The 20440-nt window shown below is 43.6% G+C and overlaps 1 protein-coding gene across 1 annotated transcript in view; it reads right to left on the bottom strand.

Moving 5' to 3' along the window:
* Nucleotides 1-1919: 1919 nt before the first annotated feature.
* Nucleotides 1920-20440, bottom strand: part of capns1b (calpain, small subunit 1 b) — a 41216-nt gene continuing 22695 nt past the window's right edge. The window contains exons 6-11 of the mRNA XM_072269803.1: nucleotides 18690-18754; nucleotides 17012-17080; nucleotides 15537-15615; nucleotides 10067-10183; nucleotides 6927-6985; nucleotides 1920-3999 (exon numbers count right to left, since the gene is read on the bottom strand). Coding sequence (XP_072125904.1) covers nucleotides 3973-3999; nucleotides 6927-6985; nucleotides 10067-10183; nucleotides 15537-15615; nucleotides 17012-17080; nucleotides 18690-18754 — 416 coding nt within the window. The 3' untranslated portion in view covers nucleotides 1920-3972. The remainder of the gene's footprint in view (nucleotides 4000-6926; nucleotides 6986-10066; nucleotides 10184-15536; nucleotides 15616-17011; nucleotides 17081-18689; nucleotides 18755-20440) is intronic.

The following is a 20440-nucleotide window of genomic DNA, read 5'->3' as shown; positions in this document are numbered from 1 at the left end:
CATCCACCTTATACCCTTAATGATTTTGAACGATTTCATCATGTCTCCTCTCATTCTATATCTACTTAGCTAAAAAGACTAATTCTTTGAATCTTTCTTCATAGCTCATACCCTGCAGACCTGGAATGAGTCTAGTTGCCCTTCTCTGAACTCCCTCCAGGGCTTTCACATCCCTCACACAATACGGAGACCAAAATTGTACACAGTATTCAAGATGTGACCTCACAAGCACATTATACAGCTCAAGGAGAACACCTCTAGACTTGAACTTCAAAGAGTGTGCATGATATAACCCAATGTTCTATTAGCTTCCTAATCACTTCTGTACATTGTCTAGATGTTGATAGTGATGAGTCTACCAGGACACCCAAATCCTTCTCATACAGAGCCCTTTTCAACTCAATACCTCCTATTGTATATTTATATCTATCATTTCTACTTCCTGTATGTAATACTTTACATTTACTTACATTAAATTTCATCAGCCATTTATCCACCCACAATTGGATTTTGTTTGGATCAAACTATATTGACATTCAACAGTGGTATCATCAGCCCGCCCCATAATTTTGTGTTAACAAATAAACTAGTAAAGTTTGCAGATATGTGCTTATCCAAATCATTAATGTAAATTAGAAACAGCAGCAGCCCCAAAAACTGATCCCTGTGGAACCCCACTTTTACTATCTTCTAGGTGTGAAAATGATTCTCTCACCATAACTCATTTTCTGTTTTTGAGCCAATTCTGTGCCCATTCGCACACCCTCCTGTAATTTGATTATTGACCTCTCATTAGATACCTTGTCAAAAACATTCTGGAAGTCGAAGTAAATGACATCATAAATTTTATTGCCCCTTCAGAGAACTCCTGCATATCACTATTACATGATTTCCACTTCCTGAACCCATGTTGGCTTTCTGCGAACATGCCTGTTCTTATCAGCTGCTTTTCCGTCTCATTCTTTATTATTGTTCCCATTATCTTGCCTACAATACACATTAAGCTTACTGGTCTATAGTTACCAGGGTCAGCACGGTCACCCTTCTTGTATACTGGGATGACATTAGCCCATTTCTAGTCCTTCTGGATTTTACCAGTCTTCACTGACTTTTAAAAAATACATGTTAGGGGTTTGTATATATATATATATATAATCACAGAACTCTAAGTATCCTTAAGACATATGCTGCCCGACCCTGGAGATTTATTAACTTTTAGCGTTTTAGCAGGACCTCACTTTCCAAGATCTCCGTATCACTTAAAATAACCTTATTTTTCTCTACACTTACTGGCATATTGGTAACATCTTTGCAGGTGAAAACTTTAACACACTCAACTTCTTCAACTTTTCTTTTACTGCTGAAGAATTCAAAAAAAATCTCCAGGGGTCAATCTCAGCATTATCAGCAATATCCTTCTCAAACAAGAGGAAAATCTGCAGATGCTGGAAATCCAAGCAGCACACACAAAATGCTGGAGGAACACAGCAGGCCAGGCATCATTGGGGAAAAAAAAAAGTACAGTCAACATTTCAGCCCAAAAGCCTTTGGCAGAACTGCTTCTCAACCTGGCCCTTGACGATAGCTCTCATTTTCCATTATGTCCTACAGTTAACAGGATATTTGCATTAGCAAGCAGGTATACAAGTGTACCTAAAGAAGTGGTTACCAACCATAGGAATTTGATCATCAGCATGTCCAAAGTGCTGTATAACCACGACTCAATAAGATGTCTCATTCATTCTAGAGAGTATTAGTGTATTTTACTCATTTCTGTGGGACAATTCTCAGGTAACCTCCAGGAAATTACCTTGTAGAACTGCCCCGGAGCTCAGAATCATGTGTAGTCAGAATCTGGTGTTACGTCTCATACGTGCTTGCAGTTACCTTTTTTTTTTAAAAAGAAATGAGCAGACAAGTTTTTAAAAAGTGGATAGATTTTCTTTTAATAAAAACCATACAGATTGGCCACTGAAGGAAGGTGCAACAGGTAAGCAGCAACAGAGGCAGGTTAGCAACTTTCAAACGCATCTGTTCACCCCACAACTCTCTTCCCCATTACATTATGGCAGGGTCAGTAATCACACATCCCCCAGGAGAACCTCAACACAAGAAGAAAAAAAAGTCAATTTCCTGACAAAATTGTGGGGGTTTTTTTTGGCATGTTAGTGATGGAGAGACTGCTTGTTCCTGGTCCAACAACCAGCAACAAGTTCCCCACCCTATCCCTCCTGACCTACAAGCTCCATGCTTTGGCACACTCTAGACACCAGAAGGGATGCTTCTACTAACACTATATGGCAAGAGGAAGCATGGTCTTCCATAATGACTATGTCAATTGGCCAAACTTATTTAATGCTACCAAGATCAAGAATTGCAAATAGGTTCGTTGGATTATGGCACCATCACTATTGATGCAAACAGAATTATCTTCATCCTCAAGAAATTGATGCCAAAAGAATGGCTTCCTCACAGATTTCTCCTCACTCTAAATGGGGAACTATTGGCAGAACTCCAAATGATTCCAGATTCCAGTGCAGCTAGGAAAGAATTAGTTTTGTGCTGAATGGATCCTTGTTGAACACAAACTAGTTTCAACAGTAACAACATAACATCCTTCTTTTTTATAAAATGAAATTAGTTCTCAAAGAGGCCAATTTGGGGATCAAAAGCCGTTGCTCTCATTCAACTTTTTCCAAATGATCCTGCTTTTGTGTGATGGAACTGGCAAAAAAAATTTAACAGGATGAAATATGGATCATTTCAGCAAAATCATAAATAATGTTCCTACATTAGAACTAAACTAGAAACCTTCAAGAGAATCATGATAAATGAAAGCAGTTAGGTTAAGATAAAAAGTGTTCAAAAGCCTCTTTACTATCTCTGTCCCATTAAATATGAAGCACATAAATACAAACTTGACTTTTCCAAGGTTGCAGTTATTGGCAGATTAACCAGGTTTCAAATACACTGCTTTAAACTTGTCCATCAAGGAATCCAATTCAAGAAAGATGATGGTTCCTCGAGTTACAGCTTCACCACAAGTGGGTAAATAATACAGATATTCATGCAGGTGAAATGGGTCTTAAACTAGTAAGCTTCAAATGGCATTTTGATGCTTGTACATTCCACAAAATAAAGGACAAACCTTGAACCTGTCCTCCCTTTAACCCACAAATGAACTCTGAACCTGCACAGCAATTTCAGCAACCTTATTTTGTGTCTCATGTCTTTCAGGTAGACATTCAATCTAGAATATTCAATAGGTCAGGCAGTATCTGCAAAGGAAGTTAAACTTTCAGGTAATCCAATCTGAGGTGTTAGCCCCTGCTCCTCTCTCCAAACATGCAGCCTGACTTATTGAATAGTTTGTTTTTGTCTCAAATTCCCATCATCTGCAGCTTTTATTTTTATTTCCCCAAAGAAGAGGACACAATTTGGTCAGAGAATCCCAAAGCTTCTTTTGCACTCTAATTTTCCTCAATCCTCCATTCACAAGCAGAGAGCAGGAAAGGCAGAGAGAGCAGAGGATGGGAACCGGAGAGGGGAAGTGCAGGAAAACCATGGACAGGGCACTCTACATCTGTGGAGATAACAGGAGGGACTAACTGCTGACCACATCTCTACCTCTCCATTTTTAAAGCCCTTTAGTCTCTCATCTTCAACGTTACTTCTGCAGAACCTCCAATTCCTAGAATAGAACAACCTCTGCTTTTGGAAGCCAGGAGTTAGTGGAAGGAAGTAGATTTCGGAACAGTCAAATTCACCTGCCCTTGCAGAGTCAGCAACATCTCCGAACAAGCCATACTGATGGAAATCTTAGTAACTATAAAAAGCTAACATGCAGAAAAATATATTTTTCACCCACAATGCCCACCCCCTAAGCAAAGGATTATTTATCCAACTACAACAGCCAAGCAGCGCCACCAGGATCCTCTGCTCTCTTCAAAGGACTGACGGTGAGGTGGATGTTCACGAGTACATGGTGAGCTGCAGCCACTAGAACAGAGAGGAGAAAAATGTTAACATAGTTGTCCCTTTGCTGTACTAACTCCTCTCTCACAGGAGCTTCTCAAAATAAAACCAACCAATGACAAATCGCTAACCTGTAATATTAACTACGTGTCGCTCTGCAGATGCTGAATGACTTATTGAATGTTGACCCATCTTTTACAAGGAATTTTCTCCTCCAAGGGGTTATATACTCAATGGCCACTTTATTACGTACTGCCTGTACCTAATGAAGTGGACACTGGGTGCATGTTCCTGGTCTTCTGCTGCTGTAGCCCATCCACTTTAAGGGTCAACATGTTGCGCATTCAGAGATGCTCTTCAGCACACCACTGTTGTAATGCGTGGTTATTTGAGTTACTGTTACCTTCCTGTCAGCTTGAACCAGTCTGCCCGTTCTCCTGTGACCCCTCTTATTAAGAAGGCATTTTCACCCACATAACTGCCACACCATTCTCTGTAATCTCGAGAGACCATTATATGCAAAGATCCCAGGAGATCAGCAGTTTCTGAGATACTCAAACCACCCCAGCTGGCACCAACAATTATTCCATGGTCAAAGTCACTGAGATCACATTTCTTCCCATGTTTGGTCTGAACAACTGAACTTCTCCTGACCATGTCTACATGTGTTTATGCATAGAGTTGCTGCCACATAATTGGCTGATTAGATATTTGCATGAGTGAAGTGTGCAGGTGTACCCCAGTGTAAGTATACAGTGTAATTAGAACTGACCAACTGTGGATTCAGAGAGCAATACAGTGCAGAAATGGTCATTCTGGCCCAGAGTCCACACTGACCACCCATTTACACTAATCCAACATTGATCCCATTTATCGTTCATCCAACATTCCAATTAACTCCATCACGCTAAAGAAATTTCAAGCAACCAACTACTCCAATCTACACACCTTTAAGATGTAGGAGAAAACCCACACTGTCATAAGGAGATATTCCACAGCAGGATCAAACTCGAGGCTGCTATTTTCACCTGAATACCTAATTTTTTTTTATAAACAGATTCAAAGGGCCAAATGGCCCACTGATGTGTCAGTTCAACAAACATACTAACTGTGCTCCACCAAACAGGATTCTATCAGTTATATTAACAGAGACAATCCACTTACCCAAATTCAAAGTGTGATTTAGATAAACATTTCCCTCAACTCACACTAAAGTTACATTACTTTTGTTTGTGTCATGTTTGTTATTCCTCTCCACACCTTGTGGCATATTAGGTGACAACCTTGCCGTTTCTTTAGGATTTTGTCTGATTTATTTTATTTATTTAAATTTACTTATTTATATATAAACGAGGCCGAGTTGCTAGCTCGATGCTCGACCCAACACGGATGGAAAGCATGCAAGGGGCTGGCCGGATTCAGACCCAGGACCACTCACCTCGAAGTCCGGTGTGGATGCCACTACGCCACTGACCAGCACATTGTGTCAAGGGCGCATGTACAATTAATTTAAGTTTACGTAATTTGTGTTATGTTTGTAATGTACTGACTCTGAACTAAAACCCAAGTTGAAAACCCCCTCAGAAATTCAAAGATTTGACTTCAGTTAAATTTCAGACAGAATTTCAAACCAGCCATGCATCACGAGCCTGTTGGTTTACCTCAGTCACATCAATGCCCCAGTCCCAGTGCAACATCTCCTCTAACAACCACATGCCTAGCGACAGGGAATAGGCACGAACTACCAGCCTTAGCCACACCCAGGGAAGGAAACAAACTCAAGCCTCTGAATGGGCGTGATGCAGCAGAGATTCAAATGTCACAACAGCACGAGCTTCAGGTGAAGCCCTGGCTTTGCTGGTCAGGTGTCTGCCTTCTCATCACTGATCAACCTCCACACAGTTACAGGTTATTCATTGGCAAGTTACAGGCTGATCTCCATGTCCAGCAAACTAAGGAGCTCTTGGTGTTTCAGAGTCAAGGATCACAACCAGAAAGTTATCAAACAGTCAAATCCAGCATAACCACGCAAGACCATAAGATATAAAAGCAGATTTAGGCCATTCAGCCCATCAAGTCTGCTCCACCATTCCATCATGGCTGGTTTATTTCCCTTCTCAACCCCATTCTGCTACCTTCTCACGTAACCTGTAACACCCTGACTAATCAAGAACCTTTTAACCTCTGTTTTAAATATACAATGACTTGGCTTCCACTGCCACCTGTGGCAATGAATTTCAAAGGTTCACCACACTCTGGTGAAAGAAATTCCTCTTCATCTCTTTTCTAAAGGGATGTCCTTCTATTGAGGTTGTGCCCTCTGATCCTAGACACCCCCCCACCCCCTGGCCTCACTATAGGAAACTCCCTCACCACATCCACTCTATCTAGGCCTTTCCATATTTGATGGGTTTCAATGAGATTTCACGCCCCCCCCCCATTCTTCTAAACTCCAATGAGTACAGGCCCAGAGCAACCAAACACTGCTCATACAGTAACATTTAAGTTCCCAGGTTCATTCCCATGAACCTCCTCAGGATCCTCTAAGGTCACATTATTTTTAGTTAAGGGGCCCAAAACTGCTCACAAAACTCCAAGTACAGTCTGGCCCATGCCTTACAAAACTTCAGCATTACATCTTTGCTCTTACAGTCTAATCCTTTGAAATAAATGCCAATATTCCATTTGCCTTTCTCACCACAGACTTAACCCAAGTGATCAATTAACTCTGCAAGTCCAAGTTCACTGGAAACAGTGAACCGAACCATTGACCTTTGCACTGATTGATCCAAATTCTCTCTGGCATAACCTGCACAATCGAGAGTGTCTGCATGGGGCAGCTCCTCAGGAGGATTTGTAAGGGGAGGGGGGGTACAAATGTCCACATCCAGAGTGAAACAGGTGCTGATGAGCAGAATCCACATCCAGCGATGGGGACAATTTGACCCTACCTCAACAATGTTAACTTTGATGGATCCAGTTTTGTCCTTGTCCAGCGCATTGAAGGATCCTGAAAGTGAAAAAGAAAACAAGTTTACAACCAGGAATTCAATCCGCTGTGTCACAGCCAGAGGGCTTGATGACCATTTACGTTGTGTATTTAATATTTGTATAATCTTGTATTTATGTTGGCTGATTAAGCATTCTTGCTTGTTTAAATAATTCATGATTGACATACAAATACATGTGTGAATTCCATATGTCATCGTGTCACCACGTGACACAGGCAAGCCTCACAAAGTAAACCCAAAGTTCAAATTAGTTTAATGTTTTGAAGTTACAAAATATAATAATTTACTCCTTCCTTGAATAGAGATGCAACCACTCCCTAATGTCACCCGCACCCACACCCCGCCCCCAACCATCTGGCTCCCTTGTTCTTGCATTCAACAACTACTCAAACTCCATTCATTACCGCAAGCCACAGAAAACCTCAAAAGTCTAAGCCAAACACATCTTGTGATAGTATGTAACACTTCTTCCTTCAGTCCCGCTCTGATCCTCTGTACCTTGTTTCTGGGTACATTAATGATTGCATCCTGCTCGCATACTGATGAGAAAGTTTCATGACTAATGCTGCTATTTTCCACCCTGTGTGGATTGGGAAGCATGCCTTATGAGAATTGATTGAGTGACTGCGGCCTTTTTCCCTTAGAGCGACGGAGGATGAGAGGTGACTTGATAGAGGCGTATAAGATGATGAGAGGTATTGATTGTGTGGATAGTCAAAGGCTTTTTCCCAGGGCTGAAATAGCCAGCACAAGAGGGCACAGTTTTAAGGTGCTTGGAAGTAGGTACAGAGGAGATGTCAGAGGCAGGTTTGTTTGTGTTTTTTTTTAAAATATACACGCAGAGAGGGTGCGACGGTGGTGGAGGTGGATACGATATGGTCTTTTAAGAGACTCCTGGACAGGTACATGAAGCTTAGAAAAATAGAGGGCTATGGGTAACCCTAGGTCATTTCTAAGGTAAGGACATGTTCGGCACAGCTTTGTGGGCCGAAGGGCCTGTATTGTGCTGTAGGTTTTCTATGTTTCTATATTCTCCTTCCCACCCCATCTCTAGATCCCCCTCCAATGTCATGGAGGTGCTCAGCACAGAATGGCCTCTTTGCCCCATCACGTCCAGTGCTATATGTATTATGCACAGTTTCCTTGTGACCATAGACACAAGAGATGCTGGAAATCTTGAGCAACACACACAAAATACTGGAGGAACTCCAAGTCAGGCAGCATCTATGGAGGCCAATAAACAAGCATTTAGGGCCTGTTAGGGCATTTTTGGGGTTAGGACATAAGCAAATAACTTCAGCCACCTATTTTCAGATTTGAATATAGACTGTAGATTAAATTTAAAATGTAGCTCTGGACAATGGGATCCTAGAGCTGTGAAAACAGCAGTTGATTAAAAAAAATATAGAATGTTGATAAGCAATGCTTCCTTTGAATTACCGATAACGTTCACCCCTCCTTTGTACCCGATGATTAACACTGCCTGGAACGTGGGTGTGAAGGAGCGGCCTCTCCAGTGAATGATATCTGTAATCTGTCAGGTAGGGGACCGTGCACAATTCTGATTTGATGGAGACGGAGGTGAGAGTACGGAGGAACATCTAGAGGAACTTCTGAAATGCCCACTTCGCTGCCGCAGCTACTGTGTGGTAACCGGAATCTCCGGAGCAGAAGGCCCCGAATCCTCGGCTTTACTTGTTTCGGCAGCCGTGGCGAGGTCGAAGGCGCTTGGCAGAGGATGGCGCTCGGGAGGCTGTATGAGAGGGGCTGGTCGGAGGCTCGAAGTTTTTGGACAGATGGACTCAGTGTCGGCTGTGGTTGGTTGCTTCCAAGGCATTGGCAAGTTGACAGTGCCTGGAGGTTTATGGCAGGGGGCTTCTCCCTTTTGCCACCTGTTCATGTGGCAACAGGGCCAAAACCCTCCATCAGTACTGACTCCTTTCAGATAGGAGTTGGAATTGAACCCAGGCCACTGGCAATAACTGCTTTATGTGCAGCCATTATTCTCATATTTTATTATTATTACATGGACTGAGAAACAGTGAAAAGCCCTTCTTGTATTCCGTTCATACATATCAAATCATTGAGGCAGAACAAAGTAAAACAGCAATGCAGAATAGAATGCAACAGTTACAGAGAAAGTGCAGTGCAGGTAAACGACAAGGTGCGAGATCATGAGGTAGATTGCGAGGGCACAAAACCATCTCATCACACTCGGATGGAAGCTGTCTGGAGTCTGGTGGGTCCTGCTTTCAAGCTTTCGTATCTGTAACATGGAAATGGTCCAGTTTCCATGGTTTCTCATGGTCCCAGAACACATCCTCTACCGCAGGGCTTCCCGACCCTCTCATGCCATGTACTAACACCATTAAGCAAGGGGTCCATGGATGCCAGGGCTGGAATCCCTTCTTTACAGTGAAGTTCACCGACGCCTCCCCTTTCTGAGGAGGCTGAAAAGAGCCAGAGTATTCACATCAATTCTCAAACTTACCCAGGTGCACAGTTGAGAGCATGCTAACATGTTGCATGACTGTGTGGCACAGAAACTGCATTGCCGGGGGCAGGGGGCTCTCCAACAGACAGTTAAAGCTGCCAATACACATCATGAAGGGTTTCACCCACCCTGATCAGGGACTGTTTCTCCCACTCCCATCAGGGAGGCTATCCATCAGGACCACAAGATCAAAAAGTTACTTTCTCCCCAAGCAGCAAGGCTGATCAACACCTCCACCCATTAACTCATCCCTCCACCAGTACTTTATCATTTCCTGCCAGAGACTTCAGTGCCTAGTGTCACTTTATGGACAGACAATGTATACAAGCTAATCTCATTTATTTAGATTTATTGTTTTTAAATTGGTGTTTTTTTTGGTGCTGCATCAGATCTGGAGTGACAATCATTTTCCTCTCCTTTACACTTGTATACTGACGAATGACAATAAACAAACTTGAATCTTCAAACCAGGCGCTCTACTCTATGTCAGAGCCGTTTTGTACCTTTACATCGAACTCCCTCCCCCATTCTTATCTGGGTCCTCACCGAAGGCATTAAAAACAGCAACACAACCCCCATTACTTACTGAGCATGGCGTCCAATCGGACTAGGCAGGCGATGTAGTTATCAAAGTCCATGTCTCCAGATTCGTTGGCATACCGGCGGTACAGCAGTCGGTACAGTTCATCGTTCAGAGGGTATCCTGCCAGGGAAAGAAAAGAGACTTAACGAAAAGGTCCCTGGCCTGCCCCCAACCCTGGACCCATCACTGCAGAGCTTCAACCTGCCGTTTACTGAGTAAACTCTAAGGTATATAATATAAATGTATATAAGCTAGGGTGCCAAAGACATTTGCACAGTACTGTAGCAATTTTATGCATTGCACTGTACTGTTGCCACACAAAAAAGACAAATTTCATGACAGAATGTGAGTGATGATAAACCTGATTCTGATCTGGGTCTCTATCGTGGACTGAGAGTGGGAAGGGGACAGGGAGAGGGTAATCATGGTTGGGAAAAGGGAAAGGGAGAGGGGAGGGAGTGGGAAGCACCAGAGAGACATTCTGTAATGATCAATAAACCAACTGTTTAGAATCAATAATCTTGCCTGGTGTCTCAGGGCTGGGTGTGTCTGCACTCACGCCACCCACTGCCCCTGGCACTCCTTCTCTGCCACCTGTCCCCCACCACTCCACCCTCACCATTTGCTCTTTGGACTGTGGGCAAAAACCTGAAGACACAGAAAAAGCACATGCATTCCACAGGGAAAACATACAGAGTCTCTTTACAGAACAAACTCAGAACTCCAAAACACCCCAAGCTGTAATAGCTTTGCACTAACTGCTACACTACCTTGGCTCCCCAACTAATGGAACATTAGTCCCAAGGGCAAGTCCCAGTCCCCCTCGGAGGAAGCTGCACAAACAGCTCCAGGCTGGCTCTCCACTGCAGACGAAGCAACAGCACTCAGCAGAACATACCAGACCACAGGCTACCATTTTGAAGTAGGATGCAGGAAGCTATCCAAGCCAATGGCAGACCTCAATCAAAATCTAGTTGCAAAATGAAGTAGTACACCTATCACTAGCTGTCATATTCTTGCCCAACCCTCACAGTAACCATTCATTTTTGATGAACACAGGAGAAGAACGCTGAGGCTGTCTACAAGAAGGGTCAGGGCCGTCTCTATTTCCTGAGGAGACTGACGTCCTTTAACATCTGCCGGACAATGCTCAGGATGTTCTACAAGTCTGTGGTGGCCAGTGCTATCATGTTTGCTGTTGTGTGCTGGGGCAGCAGGCTGAGGGTAGCAGACACCAACAGAATCAACAAACTCATTCGTAAGGCCAGTGTTGTGGGGATGGAACTGGACTCTCTGATGGTGGTGTCTGAAAAGAGGATGCTGTCCAAGTTGCATGCCATCTTGGACAATGTCTCCTGTCCACTACATAATGTACTGGTTGGGCACAGGAGTACATTCAGCCAGAGACTCAGTCCACCGAGATGCAACACAGAGCGTCATAGGAAGTCATTCCTGCCTGTGGCCATCAAACCTTACAACTCCTCCCTTGGAGGGTCAGACACCCTGAGCCAATAGGCTGGTCCTGGACTTACTTCCTGGCATATTTAACATATTACTATTTAACTATTTATAATGTTATTACTATTTAATTATTTATGGTGCAACTGTAACAAAAACCAATTTCCCCCAGGATCAATAAAGTATGACTATGACTATGAGACTGCAGGTGCTGGAACCTGGAATTTTAAAATAGCTGCTGGAAGAGCTCAGTCAGTGTCTGTGGTGGCAAACAGAGGACATGTCTTGGGTCAAGACTCATCTGAACTCCATCTTTGGTGGTTGTGGTGACATCACGTTTCCTCCACTGAGGATATATTCAAAAGGTGATAGCTCAAGAACGTAGCATGCATCATTAAAGACCCCACTATCTGGGACATTCCATCGTCACATTATTACCATGGTGGGGGGGGGGGGGGGGACAACACACACCAATTTTAGGAACATCTTTCCCTGCACCATCAGATTGCTGAATGGTCCATGAACACTACCTCACTATTCCTCGTTCTATTTCATTGTGTAACTTATAGCAATGTCTGTGTCTCGCACTGCACTACCGACACAAAACAACAGATTTTACAAACTCTGGTGATAATAAACTCTATTCTGATTCCAAGGAGCGAAAGAAACACAAGTCCTTTCCTTTCTTCTGGACAGACTACTGCAGTTTACAATCGTTGGCCTGTTGGAAGGGATGAGGAAGTAGTTTAGCATAATTTTCACAAAGTGGTTTGGATAAACACATGAAAAAAACTTGGCGAGAGAGATTACTTCCAGGGGCATAAAAGGCCACTTCCTGTGGTGGTAACCTACAGCTGAATAATGGTTGATATTCCCTCCAAGCACCAGATGGCACACTAGAGCAGGCTTGATCTAGTGTTGCCATGAATAGAAAATCAAAGTATTACTGAATTAGGGAGAAATTCCAAAAGTGTAGGAATGTATTGACATTGAGCCCAAGATCTCCTCAGATGTGAAGTAGCAAGGACTGGGATTAGAAACTTTGAACTTTGGAACGCTGTGTACACAAATTATAAAAAATATGTATATATCATCACATACTACCCTGAGATTCTTTTTTAAAATAGGCATTCACAGTAGAACAGAGAAGTTCAATAGAATCAATGAAAAACTCCACACAAATACCAACAATCAATGCGCAAAAGACAACAAACTGCACAAGTAAATTTAAAAACAAGTAAGTACATAGTACTGAGAATCCAAGTTGTAGGGTCCTTGAACCTGCGTATGTTGTGGAACCCATCAGAATTGAGATGAGTGAAGTTATCCACACTGGCTCAGGAGCCTGATGGCTGATGGGTATTAACTGCTCCTGGACCTGCTGGTGCCTGTACCTCCTTCCTAGTGGCAGCGACAAGGGGAATCCTGGGGGTCTCTGATGATGGATGCCATCATCCTGTGGCACTGCTCCATGCACGTGTCCAATGGTGGGGAGGCCTTTGCCTCTGATGGACTGCGCTGTGTCCACCACTTTTTGTAGGATTTTCCGATCATGGGCATTGCTGTTTCCATAACAGGACATGATCTGGGAACAAATCTAGGCCTTTTACTTTCATCCAACACTATCCATTCAATCTGTTGCATAGTCCCTAACTCCAGGTGGTTGTCTCTCTTGCACCATTGAACCCGTGGATCCTGAGCCGTTTCCCTTTGATTCTGTTCAACAGAAAGGCTCAGGGGACAAACCTGCAGCACATTACAGGCCCTTCGGCCCACAATGCTGTGCCAACCATGTATTCTGAGGTTTCCATAACCTGATCGCTAGTGATGAGAACCACCCCCCCTCCCCCAGGGACAAATAGTTCCAAGATCAGGACTTTGTCAGTAAGACAAAAGAGCTAATTGTGGACTTCAGGAAGGGCAAGATGAAGGAGCAATCCTTCAGAGGGATCAGAAGTGGAGAGAATGAGCAGTTTCAAGTTCCTGGGTGTCAAGATCTCTGGGGATCTAACCTGGTCCCAACATCTCGATGAAGTTATAAAGAAGGCAAGATAGCAGCTATACTTTATTAGGAGTTTGAAGAGATTTGGCATGTCAACAAATACACTCAAAAACTTCTGACCTGCTGCATCACTGTCTGGTATGGAGGGGCTACTGCACAGGACCAAAAGAAGCTGCAGAAGGTTGTAAATCTAGTCAGCTCCATCTTGGGTACTAGCCTACAAAGTACCCAGGACATCTTTAGGGAGCGGTGTCTCAGAAAGGCAGCGTTCATTATGAGAACCTCCAGCACCCAGGACATGCCCTTTTCTCACTGTTACCATCAGGCAGGAGATACAGGAGCCTGAAGGCACACACTCAGCAATTCAGGAACAGCTCCTTCCCCTCTGCCACGCGATTCCTAAATAGACATTGAAGCTTTGGACACTATCCTTACCTTTTTAAAAATATACAGAATTTCTGTTTTTGCACATTTTTTAAAATCTATTCATGTAATTGATTTACCTGTTTATTATTAGGTTTTATTTTATTTATTATTATTTTTTCTCTCTCTGCTCGGTTATGTATTGCATTGAACTGCTGCTGGTAAGTTAACAAATTTCACATCATATGCCGGTGATAATAAACCTGATTCTGATTCCCAATCTGGAGTCCAGTGATCCCTTACTTAAGGGCACTGGTCCATGGCATAAAGGATGGGAACTCCTGATCTAGAGGTTCTTTTGTTCCTTTAAAGATTTCCAGCAAGTGAACACCCTACCACAGACCCAACCGTTTTTATTTTATTCTACACAGAATGTAAGCCGTTCCAGTTTGAGGATAAGTTGTCTGGAAGGAACATTTTCAGTAACACAAGAGATTCTGCAGATGCTGGAAATCATGAGCGAAACAAAGTGGTGAAGGAACTCAGCAGATCAGGCAACATCTATGGAGGAAATCAGCACTCAACATATCAGGCTAAGACCCTTCATCAGGACCAACTCCTCACGAAGGGTCTCAGCCCAAAACATCGACTGTTTATTCCCCTCCACAGATACTGTAATCGGGTGGTAGGGCAGAGACATGTCTCTACCAAAGGAGGTGCAAGCTGCTCCTTCCTTCCACTATCTGCAGGTCACCCTTGGGCAACATGCACACCTGCTTAGCCCCTCCACCCAGCCCCCTCCCTGGATCAGGGTCACGTGAGGCCATAGGAGCAGGTGGTGGATGTTCATATGAGCAGCCGGTGCAGATCACAAGTCCTGGTTATGTGACCACTGACACCAGGCAGACAATCTCTGAAGAGTATTGATAATGACTGGGGTCACCTGTCTTGTAAAGACACTGCCCAGAAGGCAGCAATGGCAAACCACTTCTGTAGAAAAATTTGCCAAGAACAATCCTGGTCATACAACATAGCACGTAACGATGTCATATGACACAACATGCAATGATGATCCTGTATATAATATTAGCCTGTATTCCATGTCTTCTTTGAGCTTTTCCTGACCAAGGAATTCCACTGCACCAGCTGTTTAATCAGAGCAAAGTAATTGGAATCAAATCTTGTTTGTCAGACAGCATAACAGTGTCGTGGCACAGTCATTGCTCGTGACTGTGTGTGGAATTTGCCCAAGTTCCTGACATTTCCTTCCACATCCCAATAACGTACAGGTCATTAGTTAACCAGACACCCTAAACTGCACCTAGTGTGAAGCCCAGAGGGACAATCGGAAGGGTTTGATGGGAATGTTAGAACAATAACATGATGTACAGGTTGTTAGTTAACCAGACACCCTAAACTTCATCCAGTGTGAAGCCAAGAGGGAGAATCTGAAGGGTTTGATGGGAATGTTCAAACAATAAGGTAGAGATTTATCTCCACCCCACCACTAAAAAATGTTAGAACAATAAATACAAGGATGCACCACATTATAGAGGGAGTGTTGGGGAAAAAAAAGACACCAGAAAACGAACGACCACCTGCCCCCCCACAAGGGACTTACCAACCTAATGGTTCACCATTTCACCTTACCTGCAGCTTCGAATGCCCCTGGCAGCTCCTGGCTGTTAATGGTCCCAGAGCAGTCAGCATCAAACTGCTTATAGACTGCCTGTAGTGCGAGAATCAGCAGTTATGCCCAAATCCACACAACGTCAGCCCCTCACCACCACCCAAATATAGATCGGAGCAGGACAACGCAAGCTCCACAAGGCTGTACAGTTATCAAGGTACACATCTGAGAAAGTGCCATCTTTTATTGCTGGCACCATCACCTCCCCCAAGAACAAGCAACACCACTACCATTTTTAAACCCAGGGCAGCTACAGTCCCAAGCTGCCTGGTTAACGATCTTGAAAACGCAACCTCATACCCTTAGACCACAAGACATGGCAGCAGAATTTGAGTATTCAGCCCATCAAGTCTACTCAGCCATTTAACCATGACTGATTTATTATCCCACTCAACCCCATTCTCCAGTGGGCTCCCCATGACCTTTGACACCCTTACTAATCAAGAATCTATCAAACTCCGCTTTAAATATACCCAATGAGTTGGCCTCCAGAGACACCAGTGGCAATGAATTCCGCAGATTCACCTCCCTCTGGCTAAAGAAATTCCTCCTCATCTCTGTTCTAAACGGATGTTCCTCATCCTGGGGCTGTGCCCTTTCATCCTCAACTCACACACTATAGAAAGTACCCACTCCACATCCACTACCTACACCTTTCAAAATTCAATAGGTTTAATAAGATCCCCACTTCATTCTTCTAAAGTCCAGCAGATACAGGCCCTGAGCCATCAAACATGCCTCGTGAGTTAACCCTTTCATTCCCAGAATCATTCTGTGAACCTCCTCTGGATCCTCTCCAGTGCCAGCACACCTTTTTAGACAAGGGTCCCAAAACTGCTCACAATACCACAAATGCCTTATAAAGCCTCAGCATTACATCCCTGCTTTTATATCCTCGTCCTCTTGAAATTAATGCTGACGTTACATTTGCCTTCCTCACCACCAAGTCAAACTGTAAATTAACCTCTAGAGACTCCTGCACAAGGACTCCCAAGGCCCTTTTGCACCTCTGGTTTCTGAATTTTCCTCCCCCTTTAGAAATTAGTCTTCACTTTTATTCCTTCTACCAAAGCGCATGACCACACACTTCCCTACACTACACTCCGTCTGCCACTTCAGTGCCCATTCTCCCAATTTGTACAAGTCCTTCTGTAGGCTCCTTGCTTCCCCAAGACTACCTACCCCTCCACTTCTCTTCATATCATCCACAAACGTGGCCACAAGGCCATCAATTCTGTTATTCAAATCAACATAGTCAGTAAAAATAAACAGTCCCAGCACCAGCACATGCATGAGAAGAGTTTGGGTTAACAGAGTCTCAGAAACCCTCCTCAAAGTAACTAGGGCACGTTCTGCTCAGGGGAATGAGTCTTACACATCTAGTGACTCCACGTAACTTGACATTACACACGGTCAGGACAGACATTCTACATACCTGCCATTTCTTAATCTTTTCCCAAAGGTACTTAAATTCTTCGAAGCCCAGTCTCCCAGTGCTGTCAGCCTGAAGCAGGTCAGTTAAGGCAACGTAACCTACCAAGACATTCAATGCACAGACTCTATACAAAAAGAATAGAAATAGTTCTGCTAGACACTGCTGAACCAAGTCCAATTCTGGGGTTTCAGTGCTTCCAAACTGCAACCATAGATGCAGGAAACTCCAAAAAGCAAATCCTCCCTGTTGCAACTGATTCATTTTAGCCTACACTGTTCTCAAACATTCTTGAATAATGGAGAACGGCATCACTGAAGACACCATGGTTACCAATCAGATAAACCAATCACTGTCAAGTCTAGTTGACCCCTGACCAAGAATTTGGTTCAAACACAACAAATCACATGGAGTTATGGCAAGTTCGCCGATGACAACACTGACACTGGCTGAATCAAGTCAGCATAGAGGAGGGAGATTGAAAATCTGGCTGAGTGGTTGCCATAACAACAACCTCTTACTCAATGTCAGTAAGACCAAGGAGCTGATAGACTTCAAGAGGTGGAAACCAGAGCCAGTCCTCATCTGGGGATCAGAGGTGGAGAGGATCAACAACTTTAAATCCCTCAGTGTTATCATTTCAGAGGACCTGTCCTGGGCCCAGTATGCAAGTACAATTACAAAGACAAAGACAGCATGGCAGAACTTCTTTCTTAAGAAGTATGCATAGATTCAGAATGACACACTTCTATAGATCTGTGGTGGACAGGGCATTGACCGGTTGCATCACAGCCGGCTATTGAAATACCAACAGCCTTGAATGGAAAAATTGTACAAAAAGTAGTGGATATGGGCCAGTCTACCACGGGTAAAGCCGTCCCCACCACGCAGTGCGGCACACACCTATACAGGGCATTGTTGCAGAAAAGCAGCATCCATCACTGGGGATCTCACCATCCAGGTCACGCCCTCTTCAGCCATCGGACAGGAGGTACAGGATCCATGCCACCAGGTTCAGGAACAGTTACTACCCCTCAACAATCTGGACGCTCTTGGCCCGAAACATCAACACTTTATTCCTTTCCATAGATGCTGCCTGACCTGACCAGTATTTTTTTTTAATATTTAGAGATACAGCATGGAACAGTCTCTTCAGTCCAATGAGCTGCACTGCCCAACAACCCACCCATTTAACACTTGCCTAATACAGTGACCAATTAACCCTTGGACTGCGAGAGGAAGCCTACGCAGCCACAGAGAGAACGTACAAACTCCTTGAAGAAGGTGCTGAAATTGAACTCCAGTCACCAACGCACCAAGCTATAACAGTGTCACATGAGCTACTGTGCTGCCCCAGTTTGTGTGTTGCTCTGGATTTCCAGCATCTGCAGAATCTCCTGTGTTCCTGGGAGAACGGAAATGGTTTAACAGAGCAAGCCCATGCGTAGGCAGTAAAAAATGTAATGCGGACTCTCACACCAGCAACCAATCCTTCACCCCGTGTTCAATTTAGGAAATTAGGTTTTAGGAAATTTATTTTCCTGCACTACAGACCAGGGAATTAAAGAAGTGATTTCCCAAGTGTGGGTCAGCCTGTCAAGACCATTGTGCCAGAAGCAGAAAAGGCATCAGTCAACGTCCTTGAGCTGAGAGGGCAGAGGTGCCTTTACTGAAAGGATACATCCATCACAGCCACCATACTGCGGCAGGACTCCAGGCTGAAACCATCAGTCTTCAGGTCAGCATCTGCGGCAGAGAAGAAACGGGTTAACTGGCAAATCACATCCAGATGAGCACTTCCATGAGGAACTTGGCAGGCACCTCATGGTACTGGAAAACAACCACTGTTTCTGCATCACCTTCCAACTTCTTCGTCAGTCACACAGGCATTAATCCTGCCAAGTTTAGATCTGTACTAACCCCATTCTTCAGCGCTGTTCAGCATCTCTGACTAGCATTGTTCTCAGAATTAAAGAGTTACTATTACTCTAGAAATAAGGAAAGCCCCACAATAACCAAATAACAAACAGCAGTGCTCATTTTCAATAATGGAATACACCCCAAATCATTTCTCAAAGCAGAAAACTAGCTTTTTAAATTTATACTTACATTTTAAAAATTATTTTTGGCCCAATTACACCCTTGTGATCAATTAACTTGCTAATCCGTAGATTTTGCAATGTGCAGAGAAACCCACACGGTCACAGGGAGAACATACAAACTCCTTGCAGAATGTGGCAGAATTGAACCGCTACCCTATCGGTCCGACCTAATATGAAAGACATCTTGTTGTCTCCCCAGCCGCAGCATTGCTTGTAGGTTGATGTTATATTGTTTAGAAATTAATCTAAAGGTATCAGTAAGACTTTATGAAAAAAATGTTATGAGTTTATTAGACACTAAACTTGATGCTAAAGCTTTACACATGTTATATACCAATAGTACTTACTTGTTGGATTCCCATAATATTTATCTGCAGGAAACTTAGCCAAGTTCTTACTCATCTGTGCCCAATTATTGTGTGGATGGAACAATGTGGCATTGCACTGCATTTTGTTATTTTTTTCCAGTTTCACTCCTTATTCACTGTTGTGCCATTGAGTCTGCAAATAAACCCCCAAGGAGCTGGAGGCTATTCCCTGACTCTCATGTCATTTTTGAATGGAGTCTGGCTGACTGTCTAGTTGATGTTACATCTCAGCCCGTACCAGCACATTGTCCTAATTAACATACATCAACCGTTTGACCACCAATGCCTTTTGCAATGCTCTGAATGAAGTGATGACAAGAGGCTGTCCATGTACGGTCACTTTTCGAACAAACTATGATGTCCTGATAGAGGCACATAAGATGATGAGGCATTGATCGTGTGGATAACCAGAGGCTTTTCCCCCCCAAGACCTGAAATGGTATGTCAGGGGTGGGTGTTTCCACATAAAGAGTGGTGGGTGCGTGGAATGCACTGCCTGCGGTGGAGGAAGTGGATACAATAGAGTCTTTTAAGAGCTTCTTAGGTAGGTACATAGTGCTTAGAGAAACAGAAGGCTCTAATTCTAGGATAATTCTAGGCAGTTTCTAGAGTAGTTTACATAGTCAGCACAACATTGTGGGCTGAAGGGCCTGTAATGTGCTGTAGATTCCAATGTTCTATACCTGGTCTCTCTGGACAAACACCGCAGCTAATGAAGAAAATCAAAATCCACCTACAAGTGGCGACTAGCTAGTGCTAGACGAGAGTGCTACACACACTAAGGTGCAAAGAGATCCCTTGTTTGCATAGAGCTTGGAGCAAATAGCAAACATGGTGTAATTAACAGAACAAGTGAAAAATAGCACAATGTTGTAAAGATCGTAGTACAAAAAAGTACAACAGCAGTACAGTAACAGAGAGGAGTGTTACGAGAAGAACTTGCATCGAACAGAACAAATGGC

Source organism: Mobula birostris, chromosome 10, assembly GCF_030028105.1.
Source record: "Mobula birostris isolate sMobBir1 chromosome 10, sMobBir1.hap1, whole genome shotgun sequence".
Classification (NCBI taxonomy): domain Eukaryota; kingdom Metazoa; phylum Chordata; class Chondrichthyes; order Myliobatiformes; family Myliobatidae; genus Mobula; species Mobula birostris.
This window is presented reverse-complemented; position numbering and strand designations above follow the sequence as displayed.